Source organism: Syngnathoides biaculeatus, chromosome 7, assembly GCF_019802595.1.
Source record: "Syngnathoides biaculeatus isolate LvHL_M chromosome 7, ASM1980259v1, whole genome shotgun sequence".
In the NCBI taxonomy this organism is placed as follows: Eukaryota; Metazoa; Chordata; class Actinopteri; order Syngnathiformes; family Syngnathidae; genus Syngnathoides; species Syngnathoides biaculeatus.
In genome coordinates, this window is record NC_084646.1 from 15,468,074 (window position 1) to 15,487,888 (window position 19,815).

The 19,815-nt window shown below is 41.1% G+C and overlaps 1 protein-coding gene across 5 annotated transcripts in view; it reads right to left on the reverse strand.

The window, feature by feature from the left end:
- Window positions 1-19,815, reverse strand: part of pde4ba (phosphodiesterase 4B, cAMP-specific a) — a 148,417-nt gene that overhangs the window by 43,095 nt on the left and 85,507 nt on the right. For all 5 annotated transcript variants that reach the window (XM_061824515.1, XM_061824516.1, XM_061824519.1 and 2 more), the window contains 4 exons: window positions 17,015-17,209; window positions 14,529-14,565; window positions 13,715-13,785; window positions 7,395-7,447 (listed from right to left, as the gene is read on the reverse strand). In XM_061824515.1, the coding sequence (XP_061680499.1) occupies window positions 7,395-7,447; window positions 13,715-13,785; window positions 14,529-14,565; window positions 17,015-17,209 (356 nt within the window). The remainder of the gene's footprint in view (window positions 1-7,394; window positions 7,448-13,714; window positions 13,786-14,528; window positions 14,566-17,014; window positions 17,210-19,815) is intronic.

Genomic DNA, 19,815 nt, shown 5'->3' on the forward strand with positions numbered 1-19,815 from the left:
GCTTTGTAATAATGCTCAGGGATTCCAAGCAGCTGTGCCTAATAGAGGACGCCATGAGCGGTAAGTAATCAAATGGACTTGTAACACTAGACCGACATGGGACAGAAATACTGACACCTATTAACTACCAGTAAAAAGGGGAACACAGCCAAGATTCTATGTTTCTCAAAACCGGGCCTCCTTTGAGAAGACGGTAACAGCAGTGACCGTGTAGCAGTGACATTTAGACATGGTAGCCGGGCCATAAAGTGAGCCCATGGACTCGGTCCAGCATTACGTCAGTGCTAAAATACGGTTTGCAGCCTCTGAAGGAATGTAGCTGTGGTTTCTGGTGGACCTAACCTCATTTAGAGGCCAATCAAATCAAGAGTTCAGTCCGATAGAACAGAAATTGAAACAGACGACGACTCAATGACAACCGAATGACGTCATAGAAGCGCTGCGACTTTCAACTAATAGATCTTCTTCTTTTCCTTTTGGCTTGTCCCATTAGGGGTCGCCACAGCATGTCATATTTTTCCATCTAAGCCTATCTCGTGCATCCTCCTCTCTAACAACCACTGTCCTCATATTCTCCCTCACAACATCCATCAACCTTCTCTTTGGTTTTCCTCTCGCTCTTTTGCCTGGCAGCTCCATCCTCAGCACCCTTCTACCAATATACCCACTCTCTCGCCTCTGGACATGTCCAAACCATCGAAGTCTGCTCTCTCCAACCTCGTCTCCAAAACTTTGGCTGTCCCTCTAATGAGCTAATTTCTAATCCTATCCAACCTGCTCACTGCGAGAGAGAACCTCAACATCTTCATTTCTGCTACCTCAAGTTCTGCTTCCTGTTGTCTCTTCAGCCCCACCGTCTCTAATCCGTACATCATGGGCGGCCTCACCTCTGTTTTATAAACTTTGCCCTTTATCCTGGCGGAGACTCTTCTGTCACATAGAACACCAGACACCTTGCGCCAACTGTTCCATCCCGCTTGGACCCATTTCTTCACTTCCTTACCACACTCACCATTGCTCTGTATTGTTGACCCCAAGTATTTGAAGTCATCCACCTTCACTATGTCTTCTCCTTGGAGCTTCACTCTTCGCCCTTCTCATTCACGCACATATATTCTGTTTTACTTTGGCTAATCTTCATTCTGCTCCATACCTCCATCGTTTTAACTGTTCCTCCGCCTGCTTCCTGCTTTCACTGCATATCACAATATCATCTGCCAAGATCATGGTCCAAGGGGATTCCAGTCTAACCTCGTCTGTCAGCCCATCCATTACTACCGCAAACAGGAAAGGGCTGAGCGCGGAACCCTGATGCAGTCCCACCTCCACCTTAAATTCTTCTGACACATCTCCGGCACATCTCACTGCTGTTCTGCTGCCCTCATACATGTCCTGTACTATTGTAACATATTTCTCCGCCACACCAGACAATAGATAATACAACTGAATCCTAGAAATGCCCTTTTATTGTTAATTAATTTTGATAACGTCAGTGCCATTTTACTCAGTATCCAACACATCATATTCACCTGCACAACTGAGTAAGATTCAATACAGGAGCGAATATAAAGTATAAAATCGCTAAGTCAGGGGTACCCAATGTGTCGATGGTGAGGCAGTTTTGGTCGATCGTGCGACTGCGTGTCTAAAAAACAAACAAAATATAGCAAAAGACTACAGTCCCTTTAAAGGGTGAAACACTTCCTGTTCAGCAAAGTTTCTATCTATCTATCTATCTATCTATCTATCTATGTATCTATCTATCTATCTATCTATCTATCTATCTATCTATCTATCTATCTATCTATCTATCTATCTATCTATCTATCTATCTATCTCTACCAGTGGTTCCCAAAGTCAACCTGGGCCCAGACCCCCAGTGAGTCGTTCAAAAAGCTCCCAGACCCCCAACCTCAACTTTTGCCAATAATGTAGTGCTGGACACAGCTATGCCATTCTGGTACAAAGAAATACTCAATTTTAGTGGCTCACGTGCTCTTGCTTTTTATTTTTGCACAATAAGTCAAAACGTGGTTCAACACTAGAAGGGCAATTCTCACATCATGATTAGCGTCCAGACGATTTCGTTTTTTCGTCTTCACATCATGGACCCCTTGGAAAGATGTTTTTCATCCCCTGGGGGTCTGAGGACCCCACTTTGGGAACCACTGATCTATACACAGTATATACTATATGTACAGTGTATATACAGTACACAAACACGCAATAGTACAATCATGCTGTCAGGTGTTAGTTTGTGTAATTATAAACAATTGAGCAGCTTCCCAAGTCTTTCCTTTCTGGAACAAAAACAAAATGTTTTTGCAACAGTTGGAGGAATCCTTTGTTATCCCCTGGCCTGTTTGAGTAGTAGGATATAAAGGAAATACTGTTATGTGTGCCGTGTCCTCTTTTAACCTATTACATAACACCTCTGCATTGTCCATTCACATTTAACCAATAAAGATACAAAACAAACCATACACAACATTTTATTGGTTCTAACTGGGAAACATATACACAAAAAAAAAAGTATTCATCTTATTTCAGATGGCAGCCTCAGATAGGAACAAAGCAGACTCGACAGCAGCGCCCTGCAGACAAAGTACAGTATGAACCCGCTGAATGTGTGAATAAGGTCAGAGGAGTTGAAAAGACCTTTGCGTCGCATACATCCTGTATGACAGCATTTCATGTCAGTTGATGACTTCATCAGGAAGTGAGGTCAAAGCTGTGGGAGCTTCTCACACATAAATGCTGGAGATGAGACATCATGTTTCCTGACTCTGTTGTGAAACTGAAACACCAAACATCATTGCTGGCCACAATCGGACCTTTAAAGCCAGTCCCAAATGACTTTGGGCGAAAGGCTGAATCCACCCAGAAAACCGGTCGCTAGTGAACCACACCACAACATACAGAGAAACCGGACCTACGAAGTGGCCGTTGGGAACAGATTGCAAGTTGACCTCACACACTTGATGTTATACTAAAACACTCATTCACACAACTGAAATGTTTTCATACCCAATACTGACACTGAAAATGACATTGAACTCCATCCATCCATTTTCCCAGACACTTATCCTCACAAGGGTCGCGGGAGTGCTGGAGCCTGTCCCAGCAATCATCGGGCAGGAGACGGGGTACACCCTCAAACATGTTGTGATTTTTAGGACTGTGTTGCAATTAGAGCTCTCTCTAATAAGAACTATTTTTAGGGATTACCGTTATTTTAAATTTTTAATAATTGATGTCATCGGAAAGCTATGGCATCAGGTGGGCGAGATGCTGCGCTGTGAAACCAAAACTCTTGGGATTCAAAAAATGTTTCCCCATGGATGGCACAGAGGATGATATGCTGTGGGAGGAAAATAGGATCACTGTTCATGAATTAAGGAGGCACCAGAACTGGACCAAGTCACCAAAGGAAGCTACGATGGATATTTTTCAGATTGGAGATGAGCCAGATGTTGCTTTTGATGTCTTGGCCAAGGAAGTGTAATGTAGAGGATAAACTGCACTATGCACAAACGTTTTATGCACAAATATTTAATGCAAAAAATGTTTACGTCAAACAGTGTTAAATATTTATTCAATACTGTAATATGTGTTGTCAACAGTATTAATAAGATGTTATGCCATCATTGAGCATTTATTTTAGTTGGTTGAGGGATTCTGTTCTGACAATTACAGGGACCAGGACGAGCGTGTCCTGTGGCCTGTCCCGAGATTATATTACGGCTACATCAGCACGTGCACAATGATTATTATTAATGATTGTTTTTTTTTTAAAACAATACATCTACAAACCCAACCATATATAAATACAGATAATTCCAAATATTTTGAGCATATGAGTAGTAGCAAATTGGTGGTGCGCATTGTACATTGGTAGAACGGTTTTCTTGTTTTTTTTTAGGTCAACTTTGGGGGTGCCCATTATATTTCAGGATGCATTATACTCGAGAAATTACGATAATAACTTTTTCCATTGAATGCTTTCATTTCAGTAAATATATTATTAAATATTTTCAAGTAAACAGTAAATAACAGTAAATAATTATTCCTCCAAAAATGAGTCACTACTTCTCTGCTCTTCTCCACTTTGTGAAGTAGCGTCAGAGCAGAAACCAACTGATGTTAGTCATCTTAGTTTGCTAATTGTCCGACTCTACCAGAAACATTCTCAAAAGAGCTGACTTCTTCGCTTCGTCGCTGGGCTCACTGAGCGCTCGCACCAACAACGCGTGCAGGAGTGGTCGTATCCCTTTTGGCTGCATGGACAAAAAACAGCTCACACCACCGGTGGATAGTTAGAGCTGTAAAATGCTAACTAACCTAATGGAGAGATGATTTCAACAGGATGGTGGGGAAGAAGTCATGTACAAGTAGCAGGCTGGTTTCAACCGAAATCATGAAAGCAATTTGTACGACGCCAAGGCCATTTATTTGCACAAAGGGCATTGAAATATGTCTGACACATCACCCAACACCCAAAGCTGCATTCACGAGCTAAGTGACGCGGATGGTATGCAGTGACAAGGAATGACGCCTAACAAAGTGGCTGGTTATGACGCAAACAAGGCCGGCGCGCAGCCGAGCAATTACCAACTTTGAGCAATGTGGTTTCAATGCAAATAAAGATGATCGGTCGTTGTATGCCTGCGGAGTGAGTCAAAGCAAAGAGTGAATCAGTTTTGCGACCACATTATCACGTAGAATTACAGAGATTGTGCTGTTGGTTTTGGTTGCGTGTCTTACTGTAGCTTCAGAAGAAAATGCTTCTCGTATTTTACATCATTTTTCATTTGTTATCAGCAGTTTAGTATGTCGTCTTTCTGATTCTACAAAGAATTCAAGCATGTGCTTCCAGAGAGCTGGAATGAGATTCACCTGTGCACTTACGTATGTCAACCTTTTGTTTGTGCATGCATTGTGTGGCCAGACACAAAGACTTTGTCACTGCATCCTATTTTTCTACTTAGGGCTGACGCACACATTCATAGTCACAAACACCTCAATATATGACCCCCCACCCCCACACACACACACACAAAACTCATCTAGACACAGTTCCTCCTGACTTCCGTCAAGTCCCAACAGTTAATGACGAAAAAACAGGAACAATCTGATCTTCTCATCCTGCCTCACACTTCCTGCCCGCCACCTCTTCCTCCTTCTCTGGCAGACTGTCAGAGATAAGAAGAAAGATTCAAGACTGTTCTAAAAGAGCTGAAAAAGCATAAGGCAGTGCCGAGGCGATAGACGACAGCGTTTATGTGTTTATGCAGGTGAGAAAAGTGGTGGCGATGGGAGATGTTGACTTGGCCATTCAAATAATTACAAATTTTTCCATACGGGAAAGGCAAAAGTACAAACATATCCACAGTATGTGCTTGCAGCTCACAGTTGCACCTTCATTTAAGAAATCCATCAAAAATATAATCATATTCTAGTGATATGAACATGTGTGACTGCACAGGATAAAGTTGCAACATTATTATTTTCTCAATAATCTTTACACTATTACAGTGCATTGTATGGGTGGACGCTGGAACACCTTTGCAAAATATAGTATATCATACAGCCTTCGAGACAAAACTTTGAAAAACTTTCATGGAATTGGATGACCACACTGATGGTATGTAGACAAACAGGTCTGTGCTTCCCTGTTTGTGCCTCATATAAGTAAAAACAAAAGAAACAAAAAAAAAAAAAAAAATGAGCGCTCTGTGTCATCATGTCTTTCAATAAAATGGTATCCATATTCATACTCTTCAAACTTGCAATATTCATGATGTTAGCTGAATTTCCAGGAGCCTGTAGCAAAAAGGAAGATGGACTAACCTAACAAGGTGTTACGAAGAAAAAGATTATACATCGGATGTTTTGTCAAGCAAACGGACTCGCATTCAAAGTGGTCGCACTTTACTATGCTCATTCCAACTTGATTAATTTTTCATTTTACCATGGTTGTTATTATTATATTTGTTCTTGACACATGTTTGACAATTAGCAATACTAAACAATTTCTTAAAAACAGCCCCCGTACAATTAATAGGTTTTATGATGGAAAAAGCAAGCCAAGTTATACATCTTAATTCTTTGTCATCCACAATCTGTGAGGTTTTGTGACAGGGGCCTACACAAAAAAAAATATATACTTTTAACAAAGTTTTGTCAAATTCTCCATAGACTTTCTACTTGAGTGCAACACAATGCCTACAAAAATGTGGAATTGATGAAACAAATAATGGCCGTGTAATTGTCAGTTAAAAAAAAAAAATCATTGGCGGAAGCAATAAAGATTTGCGTAACACATATTTCAGAAAGTGTTGTTTTTCTTCACAGGATGCCTGAACACACACATACACACACACGCACGCACGCACACACGCAGCACCTGATGAGCTGCGGTTCTGATGGAGGAAAGGAAGTGAAAACTTAGTCCATCTGCTTTAACAGGAAGTCAACAGAAGCCACAGAAAGGCACACTGACGTCAATCAGAGCCACAGGAACACCTCCTCAAACCACACACACACACACATGCACACGCACACACTCACACAGAGTAACAATTACCACTCATTCAAGTGCCATCTCGTCAAGCCGCAATTGCACATATAAAAAAGGTTAAAAATCATAAAACAACCACATTATAAAATCCTAATCCCCTATACACACACAGTGTGTACCTGCAGTACGTTCAAATTCTAAACAAAAACATTCACTTTACAAAGGCAAACATGCACTTTGAGCAGCTGATGAGACTTTGGGTTCAGTCGACTTCACGCCGATTTGATCCGTGATCTCGGTATCGGCCAATCGTGAGTTTTTAAATAGACTCATTACTCCATCTTTTGATCGGTTATCGTGTTTTTTTTAAACTCGCTGGGGTGATGAACCCCAAAAATACCAAGTTTTCATTACCGTATTTGACTCATGTAAATATGTCAAAACGTGATATCATTGCTTATGAACCTTATCGACTAATATCTTTGTAGTTACAACTCATGATTGTAGTCACATATGAGTTTACCTCATCAACTTTCAAATGCTGATAAGCAAGCACTGACGCACATCAATACGTACAAGCACAGTGAAAAAAAAAAAAAAAAATCCCATGTTGAAATAGGGAGGATTTGGTTATTATTCAGTCAGCTGCTTTATCAGATGATAGGACATGTGTCTGAACTCGTTTTGGTGTGGTTCATGACTCACATGACAAAGAAGTCTGGACTACAATGCAAATGGTATTCAAGGTGAAAGTTGTCCCATATCCGAGGAAGATTAAATGATCGACAATAAGCATATCTGATGTAGTTGAAAAAAAAAATACAATAAAATGAGCTAATGTAATACAATCCAGATTTTCGTTTGAGCTTTTTACCTGGGAGGCACACTTTGGTGACTGCAGGCTGATTTCCGGCTGCAGGAGACCTCCTGTAACAAGGAAAAATTCATTTGCGTCAAGATTGAGGACCTTTTGGATAACTTTTTAATGCATCCAGCAAATAGCAATACTGCCACAACAAAAAATATTAGGACGATAGGTTTTCACTCAAATCACGGCAAATGATATTGTTTTTTTAAATGCCTTTGAAAGCACAAGATAAAGGCCGAGCCTTATTATTTTTTCATTTATTTTATGTTGTTTTTAAACAGGTACTGTTGTTATTATTATTGTTGTTGTTATAATTTCTTTTCATGATTTTCAATTTCATTATGTTTCTATGGTCTGCGGTATGGCTCCCCCCTTGGTCTAAAATAAAGAATAAAGAGCTCCGAGACAATCCTGGTTTGCGTGGAGTCTTGTATTTTTGATATTTGGGGCACAAATGGAATGAAAATGTTCCACATAAACAACTCAATAGGAACAAACAGGTCGGATTCTAATTTCATACAGTTTCACAGAGATGGAATATTCCCTTTGCCTGACCAATCTGAAGTAAATCTTCGCAGTGCTTCATCTCGACGTAAATGCGCAGGGCCTAAATATCACGCCTCCGGATGTGTTGGAGATATTGTACCAGTCCACCGGCGTTCCATTAACCTAGTAGCGACTCATGACACAACCGTTCAACTCTTCGTGATCTGCACGCTGGCTCACCATAACAAAACCATTTATGGGAAAAACCATCATCTCCATTTTATTTAGCGAACGATAAGTCAATATAGTAATTATCATGACAGGCCAACAGTAGAGTACACTATTAACATTTTAATTTTACTGGCGATAAAAATCTCTTGCAAGGGTGGAAAATTTCAGTTTCATACATATAACATTGGAAAGGTTCAGTGTAGAAGATTTGAAATGATATAATAGCCCATTTATTTAAATTGCTGGAGATAAAATTTATATTAGGACTATTAACTTTGCTCTGCTTTGAGTTGGATATGCTGTATAGTGAAACCGCTAAAGGTCTAACGCTCAATACAAGTTGGAAATGAACCAAAATGTGATGGGAAATATGATTCAAATTCAGCACAAAAACAGTCACAAATAATCTCAAGGCCGATATCACAAAATCTTGTGAAACATCTGAGTAAACATCTCAAGGTTGCTAAAACATCTTTTTTTTTTTTTTTTTTGCTTTATTGTAATGATTTTCTCTTATGCCACTACAGAAGTCTATGGTTATTAAAGGAGGAAAAGTTTAAGGGTGACCAAAGAACTGGATATTGAATTTATTGCCTTCCTGGTCAGTACAATATAATCAATACAGTTCATAAAGGGTTTTAGCCTTTGGCTTTAGGACTCATTGATTTACAGTTCTTGACTGTATGTAAATTTCCTGTCCATTTAACAAGGATTTTATGATTATCATAGTTTGCAAGTGGAACACAATAAATCATTTTCTATGGCAAAAAATACAAACAGAATGGAGGTCAACCGTGACGGATTATGTGATTTACAGGTTCCACGGATTCATTGTCTTCCTCAAAATGGCAGCCCTCGGGTCTTTGAAGGCTGATTAAAAACCTTGTATGAAGATTAGCCTATTTTCCGTTTCTTATTCTGAAATGAATACGATGATTATGACACTTTGCAAAAGAGTGGCCGATCCCTTTAAAAATAGAGTCGTCTTGGCCGTGTAAAATATTTTTTATTTTTATATTATGTGCGTGCTGAACCCAGCAATTAGTCTGTCTCCTTACTGTAATTCATTCTCAGTTCCACATATCCTTAACCATAGTGATGTCAGTTTAATTCAACAGGAAAACAAACAAAGATTTGTTGGTAGTTCTTACGAAGAACCTGCAGCACCAACAACATACACGTGCAAATCCAAAATTTAATCGATCCAAGACTCCACAAGTATGCCATAAAATCCCACAGAGTGGATTATGACTAGAGTGTGAGTTATCTTCAGTGACTGTAATCAGAAAAGGATATTTAAACTGATTAACATGCTACACTAAAATGCAGCCCTATGGGGGGCACAAACCAGTGCAATCTGTAGGCCAGTCCCAAGCCCGGATAAATGCAGAGGGTTGCGTCAGGAAGGGCATCCGGCGTAAAAACTGTGCCAAACAAATATGAGCGTTCATCTAAAGAATCCCATACCGGATCGGTCGTGGCCCGGGTTAACAACGCCCGCCCCCGGCACTGCTAACCTGCAGGGCGTCGGTGGAAATTCAGCTACTGTGGGTCGAAGACAAAGAAGAGGAAGAAACCGGATCCAGCGTCAGAAGAAAAAGAGGAATGCACAGAGCCTACAACTGAGTGTAGGGACTTTGAATGTTGGGACTATGACAGGAAAAGCTCAGGAGTTGGTTGACATGATGATTAGGAGAAAGGTTGATATTCTGTGCATCCAAGAGAGCAGGTGGAAAGGTAGTAAGGCTAGAAGTTTGGGAGCAGGGTTTAAATTATTCTACCACGGAGTAGATGGGAAGAGAAATGGAGTAGGGGTTATTTTAAAGGAAGAGCTGGCTAAGAATGTCTTGGAGGTGAAAAGAGTATCAGATCGAGTGATGAGACTAAAATTTGAAATTGAGGGTGTTATGTACAATGTGGTTAGCGGCTATGCACCACAGGTAGGATGTGACCTAGAGTTGAAAGAGAAATTCTGGAAGGAACTAGATGAAGTAGTTCTGAGCATCCCAGACAGCGAGAGAGTTGTGATTGGTGCAGATTGTAATGGACATATTGGTAAAGGAAACAGGGGCGATGAAGAAGTGATGGGTAAGTACGGCATCCAGGAAAGGAACTTTGAAGGGCAGATGGTGGTGGACTTTGCAAAAAGGATGGAGATGGCTGTAGTGAACACTTATTTCCAGAAGAGGGAGGAGCATATAGTGACCTACAAGAGCGGAGGTAGAACCACGCAGGTAGATTATATTTTGTGCAGACGATGTAATCTGAAGGAGGTTACTGACTGTAAAGTAGTGGTAGGGGAGAGTGTTGCTCGACAGCATAGGATGGTAGTATGTAGGATGATTCTGGTGGTGGGTAGGAAGATTAAGAAGACAAAGGTAGAGCAGAGAACCATGTGGTGGAAGCTGAGAAAGGAAGAATGTTGTGCGGCCTTCCGGAAAGAGGTGAGACAGGCTCTCGATGGACAACCGAAGCTCCCGGAAGACTGGACGACGACAGCCAAGGTGATCAGAGAGACAGGCAGGAGAGTACTTGGTGTGTCATCTGGTAGGAAAGGGGAGAAGGAGACTTGGTGGTGGAACCCCAAAATACAGGGAGTAATACAAGGAAAGAGATTAGCGAAGAAGAAGTGGGATACTGAGAGGACTGAGGAGAGGCGAAAGGAGTACATCGAGATGCGACGTAGGACAAAGGTAGAGGTGGCAAAGGCTAAACAAGAGGCATATGAAGACATGTACACCAGGTTGGACACGAAAGAAGGAGAAAAGGATCTCTACAGGTTGGCCAGACAGAGGGATAGAGATGGGAAGGATGTGCAGAAGGTTAGGGTGATTAAGGATAGAGATGGAAATGTGTTGACTGGTGCCGGTAGTGTGCTAAATAGATGGAAAGAATACTTTGAGAAGTTGATGAATGAAGAAAATGAGAGAGAAGGAAGAGTTGAAGAGGCAAGAGTGAAGGACCAGGAAGTGGAAATGATTACTAAGGGGGGAGTCAGAAAGGCACTACAAAGGATGAAAAATGGAAAGTTTGTCCTGATGACATACCGGTAGAGGTATGGAAGCAATTTGGAGAGATGGCTGTGGAGTTTTTGACCAACTTATTCAACAGAATACTAGCGGTCGAAAAGATGCCTGAAGAATGGAGGAAAAGTGTTCTAGTTCCCATTTTTAAGAACAAAGGGGATGTTCAGAGCTGTGGGAACTATAGAGGAATAAAGTTGATGAGCCACACAATGAAGTTATGGGAAAGAGTAGTGGAGGCTAGACTCAGGACAGAAGTAAGTATCTGCGAGCAACAGTATGGTTTCATGCCTAGAAAGAGTACCACAGATGCATTATTTGCCTTGAGGATGCTAGTGGAAAAGTCCAGAGAAGGTCAGAAGGAGCTGCATTGTGTCTTTGTCGATCTAGAAAAAAGCCTATGACAGAGTACCAAGAGAGGAACTGTGGTACTGCATGCGTAAGTCTGGTGCGGCAGAGAAGTCTATTAGAATAGTACAGGACATGTATGATGGCAGCAGAACAGTGGTGAGATGTGCCTTAGGTGTGACAGAGGAATTTAAGGTGGAGGTGGGACTGCATCAGGGATCAGCTCTGAGCCCCTTCCTGTTTGCAGTGGTAATGGATAGGCTGACAGATGAGGTTAGACTGGAATCCCCTTGGACCATGATGTTCGCAGATGATATTGTGATATGCAGTGAAAGCAGGAAGCAGGCGGAGGAATAATTAGAAAGATGGAGACATGCACTGGAAAGGAGAGGAATGAAGATTAGCCGAAGTAAAACAGAATATATGTGTGTGAATAAGAAAAGTGGAGGGGGACGAGTGAGGCTACAGGGAGAAGAGATAGCGAGGGTGGACGACTTCAAATACTTGGGGTCAACAATACAGAGCAATGGAGAGTGTGGTCAGGAAGTGAAGAAACGGGTCCAAGCAGGTTGGAACAGCTGGCGAAAGGTGTCTGGTGTGTTATGTGACAGAAGAGTCTCTGCTAGGATGAAGGGCAAAGTTTACAAAACAGTGGTGAGGCCGGCCATGATGTACGGATTAGAGACGGTGGCACTGAAGAAACAACAGGAAGCAGAACTGGAGGTGGCAGAAATGAAGATGTTGAGGTTCTCGCTCGGAGTGACCAGGTTGGATAGGATTAGAAATGAGCTCATTCGAGGGACAGCCAAAGCTGGATGTTTTGGAGACAAGATTCGAGAGAGCAGACTTCGATGGTTTGGACATGTTCAGAGGCGAGAGAGTGAGTATATTGGTAGAAGGATGCTGAGGATGGAGCTCCCAGGCAAAAGAGCGAGAGGAAGACCAAAGAGAAGGTTTATGGATGTGGTGAGGGAAGACATGAGGGCAGTTGGGGTTAGAGAGGAAGATGCAGGAGATAGGCTAAGATGGCAAAAGATGACACGCTGTGGCGACCCCTAACGGGACAAGCCGAAAGGAAAAGAAGAAGAACATGCTACACTAACTGTATTGTTTAAAATAGACAACGCATACTTTTAAAATCTTGTAATATGCCAACATACCTGCACTCACCCAAATGTGTGTCTTAGTGTTTATGAATATAGTTCACGCACACTTTTGGGATGCAGAGAAGACAAGTGAATGTTTGTATGGCTTGCAGCATCCTTCAAGACACTGCGGGAAAAAGTCAAACCTGCCCTACATACATATTTTTAGTCTCTTTACACCACCGTGAAGTGTGATACCGGAGAGAGACTGCTACTGTCACTTTCATGAACATTTTCTTTATAATAAGTGTGACATTAGTCACTGTCATCTATTCACCCATCTGGTGATACAAGTTTCATTTGTCAATACAAGAAGTCATAATAAAGGAGTCCCTTCCCAGGCCTCGATTTGAAGTCAAGTGTGTGCATTCACACTGTGTTGTGTCTACTGGATATGGCAACCACATTCACTGACGCACAAATACACGCCAGGCAGTGTACAGCTCGCTACTACCACCCTGTGGTAACTTTACATAACCACACACATATAATTCTGTTTTTATGTTTGTTTTTTTCCTGGAATCATATATTCTAATGTATCAAACAATTGAAATAGTTACTGAATCACTTAAAATAATGTGTTTTTCAAATAATAAACATAATTATACTGATTTTTAAAATAATAAATCAAGTAAAATCCATCCATCCATTCTCTTTGCCGCTTATTCTCACGAGAGTCGTGGGGAGTGCTGGAGCCTAACTCAGCTGTCAACGGGCAGGAGGCGGGGTACACCCTGAACTGGTTGCCACCCAATCGCAGGGCACATGGAGACAAACAGCTGCACTCACAATCACATCTAGGGGCAATTTAGAGTGTCCAATTGATGTTGCATGTTTTCGGGATGTGAGAGGAAAACGGAGTGCCCGGAGGAAACCCACGCAAGCACGGGAAGAACATGCAAACTTCACACAGGGGGGGGCCGGGATTGAACCGGGGTCCTCATAAACTGTGAGGCCAGAAATTTAAAATGAACCGAACCAATCAACGTGTCTGGGTTCAAATGCGTTATGTTGCCTTAAAACTCTCTTCCGAATGAAACCCTGCATTATATTAATTGACGCAATCATGAAAGCAAAACAATGGCTGACTTACTTGCTGGAGGCACACTGGACATTGGTCAATACTGTGAAGTTATTCCTCACACTTCGAAGGCTTGCCAGGACCTGAACACACACAAGGTCAACATATTGATTAGTCTCCGTGCGTTTCCCTTTTGGTCACTTATTCATTGGAACTCGGTTGAAGTCCATTGATTGAGCTTTATACATTTATATTTTGATTGAGTAGCACAGATATGTCATGCTGCTGGCACATATTTGTTCTAAGAATAATTAATAATCATCCCACCTGCCTCACAGCTCTTAGATTCATAGTTTCATGCCGGGCCATCACATGTGGAGTTGCCATGTTCTCTCACGTTCCAAAAACGTGTTTCTTTGTTAATTTGCAGACTCTAAATTGACCATAACTGTGAATAACAGAGTATGTACTGTGATTCCCGGCCTACAGAGCGCACCTGGTTATAAGCCTCGGTACACAGAAAGAGTTTAACGCTATTGCTAGTGGTGCGCTAGCATTAAACTCTGTGTACCGAGGCTTATCACCAGGTGCGGTAATGCTAGTGCCGCATCATCGCATAAACCGCAGGTTTGAAAGCGTGCAAAAAATAGTCGCGGCTTGTGGTTCGTAAGTTACGGTATTTCTCTCTCTATGTATGCCCCATTTTCTATAAGTCTTTCCTATTAAAAAGAATATAGATCAGAATAGCTCAGTTGAACTTTATATGTAAATTTGTTTAGCAAACCGAACACATCACAGGACCCCCACTAGCATGCCGCAGTTGAATGTGTTCGACCTCAGTAACATATTTTACTGGATTTTCAACAGCAGATGGGGAAATATTTACCTGAGCAAAAGGCGTCACGATCAGGTCATCGCCATGTCTGCAAGGACACAGAAACAAGTACTAAGAAATATGTTCAGATACAGTGTAGGCACCAAATACAACAAAGCGATGAACAAAAGTTAAGATAAGCAGCCCGTCCCATTACTGTAATGAAAGATGAAAGATGGACACCAAAGTGAGTTGGAGGTAAGTCAATCTTGGAAGTCGTGGATTTTGTCAGGCTTTTTATGCAATGACGAATGTGTTTTTGGAAACGGAGAAAGAGCAAGACACTTCAAATCATTGTCATGCTGGCTGGAGTCACATGATTATTACTGAAGGGATTTTAACAGGCGCCGACACTTGTTGTGTATCAGTGAGGCGACGTCTACCAGAGAAAAACTTCATCTCCAGTGATCCAGCGAGTGTACTTCAAAGGTCAAAACAGAACAACTACTGCTTCCGTTACAAAAAGCATGCAACATTAAAAACTACCACATTGTGACAATATATATTATATAATATATGATATTCAAAAGAGAAAAAAAGTTGTTTGGCGATAGAATCATTTTTTTCCAGAATGTGGCACTTCCTCAACAAAAATCTGAATGATAATGTCAAATGAATTAGTAGTGAAAACAAGATCTTTTTTTGTCTTTAATTTAAAGGTCAAGTGTCATTAAATGGATGACTTTTAGTATGTTATTAATGAAAAAATGGCAACCGGTATGGATCCATCCGTTTTTTCACCACAAAACATGATTTTGACGTATCCAGCTTTTTGTAACTCCTGCCATGAAAATCCTCTCGAGAGATTTGTTTTCGACAAGAAGCAGGAGGTGAGGTTGGAGCCAGTAGCGCGCTCAGGCGATCTCGTTTGTTTCTATTAGTTTTACCTGCGCGAAGTTAGCTTGTTGTTCCTTCGTGTTAGCCAAAATGTTGGCTCGTTGCATTGCGGCATATTGCTCAAACACTGTTATGTTAAATTCATTATTTTATCACGCATTTGTTTACATCATCCTTGCCCGAATCATTCTCCTCCCGAGCAAGTATAACCCAGCGACACCTTGAGGAGTGATGCACCCCCTTGCTGAGCAGACACTCCTCAACACCATTGTTATAAATGTCTATTTAGTATTCACCTCTGTATTGGCATTCACCGTTGTTATATTTATCTTAGTATTTGTCTTTGTGTTGGTACTGTCATCTGTTCCTTCATTTGCTTTATAATCTTGTGACCCTTTTGTTTTGAAAAACCAATAAAAAGGGGGACACTGGTGAGACTGACTCAGAACAGGTGTTGGCGTTGCACCTGGTCAGTCAAACCCGTTTCTCCTATAGAGCCAAATTGAAGACCTCTCTTGTACCTTCATTTGCATAATTCATCCAGCGGTTGGGTTTAAACCCAACACATAAATTTCCAAGAGACCCAGTTTGTCGTGAAAAAGGCATCGCATGGGTAGAAAGGACGAAAGGACGAGAGCTTTGTGGGTTCCAAATGACAGGTAGGTGTGTATAAAGCTACTAAAAAAAATAATCCATCCGCGTACGTATGACAGGGGTGCTAAATGTGTCGATGTGCATGTCGGACGGCTTCCACGTCGGGCTCGCCGTCGTAGGCTTCCGGATTGTGCCTCACGGACAAGCATGGCTTTGGCCGGGCTGGCTCATACATACTGTCTGGGAGTCTGTTGTTTGTTAGAAGTAATCCGCATATCATTTAAATATGGCTCGAAACAATAAGGTAATATTGCCCCGGACAGTTCACTCGATTGTGAGATGTTCTCTTCTTGGAAAACAGTTTCGATGTCTGAAAGGGGCGTGTCCCATAGTAGGGGCCACAGCGTGTTTTCAATGGCGAATGTCCGAGTGACATTACGGACAGTAGATGCAGCCAATATGGCGACCACTTGGATGCCGAATGACACTTCCGCTTTGCGCATGAATGACGTGCTCTCCCCTCATATTTATTTTTTCGTATAGACATTGAAGTGAGTAATGTTATATGCATTTTTCATTTCATTATCTATTTTAGAATGTTTATAGGGATGACACTTGACCTTTAAATAATCTCAAAGAAAAAGAATCTTGCAGCAGGAGGAAACAATTACCTGGTTCAACGTGAATACAGAAATCATTTAACCTGGATTATAATGAGGATCATGTAGTCAATAATTAAATATGTGTGTGGGATTGTGGAAGGAGGCTATGCATATCATAAATTTATTCATGCAATTGCAGAGAAACTGAAAAAAAACAAAACACTGACTAGTTAAATGAATGGTGTATGATTATACTATTTTTATAAATAAAAATAATTCTCAGTTTGTTTAACACAGCTAGAGACATACTAATGATAAGTGAAACTTCTCTGACAGGGTCAGTCAAAATTGAAAATTAAATTATTACAATTATACAACAATCTGTTTCAGCTCATTCAATTGTGCAGGTATACGTATACTGTGGCCAGTTAGTGTGCTGTACAGTACTCGAATGTTTCTACTCACAGCTCAGAGGCAATGGAGGAGTTCCGGGACATCGACTTGGGTGACAGATCATAGTCGCTGTCAGAGCGATACAAAAAGGACTCCCTGCGCTGGCTGTGACCCGGGAAGTTGGTATGGAGGACCAGTCCAGAGCCGGGGGAGGCCTGAGGATCCAGGGGACTGCAGCTGGCGGACGGGCCATTCTCCACATCAAAACTGCAAACACGATGGCGCAATGATTCACATCATTTCACATGATACAATATTTTTTTAGCGTAATGATGTAATAAAACATGATGTGGAGGATTCAAAACTAAATGTTATGGATTTGACTGGACAAACAAAATGTTTGGATGCCATTTTATGCGGTCTTGGCTGATTTTTCCTTTACCAGCTGGGGATGAAACAAGTGGAGCACAGATTGATTGATGAATGTGTGTGATCTACATCCCCTTAAGAGATACACGCACACTTTCAATTATACACAAACACACACTCAAGGGGGGGAGACTTGACCTGGTATGAGGGGGCACGCTGACAGCCGACAGCGCACCGTGCTCATTCACTGACGGCCATTAGTGAGACTGAGGCGAGCGTGTTCGGGAGGACAATTGGAAACATTTGTTTTGCTGTATCACTGCTTAGTGCACTCGAGTCACGAAGAGAAAGGCGCTTGAGTGGATCTCAGCAAGAACAGTTCCCAAAGTCCAAACTAGAGTACTTGAATGACGCTGGAGTAGATGGAGACATTCATGAAAGGAAAGCCAAACCCTGACCGCATTTCACTTTGATCATTATTTTTAATAAGCTGTCAAAATGACTCCTTAGATATTTAAATGTGGCTGATGAAAATGGCATTTTTAGACAAATGATGGCAATCTGCCAGGCACTTTTCTTTTTTTTAAAAAAAAAAAAAAGCTCATTATTTGGTTACAAGATCAAAATCAACCTTTTTTGTTGTTTTCAGAGTTTAGATATTTGAAGTGCAAGATTATCAGTAGTTTTGAAGGTTCATGTGAAGTTCAAAGTATTGTTGGTTGATTCGTAATATTATAATCAGAGATAAGACTTATGTTGACTCTGTCGTAGCTAAATCAGATGATTTTATATTATATTTTTCTCACAATATAATTTTCATTTGGCTTGCGTTTGATTTCACTTGATGGTACAAGTGTTCATTGTTTTGTTGCCAATCAGTGAGCATTACAGTACTATTATTTATATTAATATTGGTGCAATTAATTTGACCTTCCCCAAAGTTTGGAATGAACATGACACGTCCGACTTCTCGTTGTCATTTCTCTTCTCATTTCTTTCTATTGTCATTTTAGCACTCATTTCAAGACTTTCTGTTTGTAATCAAGGAGCTCACTGGCAGGCGTTTTGATCCATGAATACATTTCAGGTTCAATTAGAATTGCTATTTGAAAAGTGCTCTTCGTCGCACCTTTCACGCTTTGACATCACGAGATCGAGACAATTCCTAATAACTGATAGTAAACACCAACTCGTTATTGAGAGGCTTTAAACCGGAACGTAATAAAAGGGAAATGGTCACTGAGCTTAGAGCGTCACAAAGATGGGAAGAATAACAGAAAGGCACAGAAGTGGATCTCTAACTTTTTGGGAGTACTGAATTTAGTGTTCTATAATGACCGTTCACCCATTACTGATTCAATGCATTACATATACAGTATTATTTTTCAATTTTCTATCAGACATATTTCACCTTTCATGGGATTTTGAGTGGAAGCAAGATTTTTTTTTTTTTTTGCTGGGGTGGAAATACAAATACTTCTAGCCTAAAACATCAAAACTGAAAAAAAAAAAGATAAATTCATTCAAACCCATCTTACAAGCTAAAATGTATATAATGAACAGCACTTGGCTCAGCTGGTAAAGTGTTGGCCTCACAGTTCTGGGTTCAATCCCGGCTCCCCCTGTGTGGAGTTTGCATGTTCTCCCCGTGCCTGCGTGGGTTTTCTCCGGGCATTCTGGTTTCCTCCCACATCCCATAAAACATGCAACATTAATTGGGCACTCTAAATTGCCCCTAGGTGTGATTGTGAGTCAGGCTGTTCTCTGTCTCCATGTGCCCTGCGATTGGCTGGCAACACGTTCCAGGGTGTACCCCGCCTCCTGCCCGTTGACAGCTGGGATAGGCTCCAGCACTCCCTGCGACCTTCATGAGTATAAGCGGCAAAGAAAATGGATGGATGGATGAATAGCCCTACCATGCATTACTGTGCTTGAGAGTTAAAAGGTTTTAAGAATCTCGAAAGTGTTTCTAAAATTATGGTATTATAAATGGGGGTGTGGGGAGTATTAATTATGGAGGGTTCATACAGATATCAAACACACACATATATATGTGTGTGTTTATATATATATATATATATATATATATATACATACACACATTCACATTTACATGTAATGTATTTTCTGCAGCATAAGGCGCACCTAAAAGCCTTTAATTTTCTCAAAAGCTGACGTGCGCCTTATAATCCGGTCCGCCTTATATATGGATCAATATTGAGCCTTTAGTGCAGGTCCATCTAATGGATGCATAACGTAACCCCAGTCTCTACTGTAAAGTCTATTCTATGCGCCTTATAATGAGGTGCGCCTTATATATTAAAAAAAGTTTTAAAATAGGCCATTCATTGAAAGTGGGCCTTATAGTGCGGAAAATACTTTGTGGGTTTCGCGTATTGCAGGGGTGACCTTGATCTAAACCCCCTTGATTTTTACTGTTATATATCTCCTTGCTTTTACTAGAGCATCAATAAATTTAGATCAACTTTCTGTATTTGTTATTT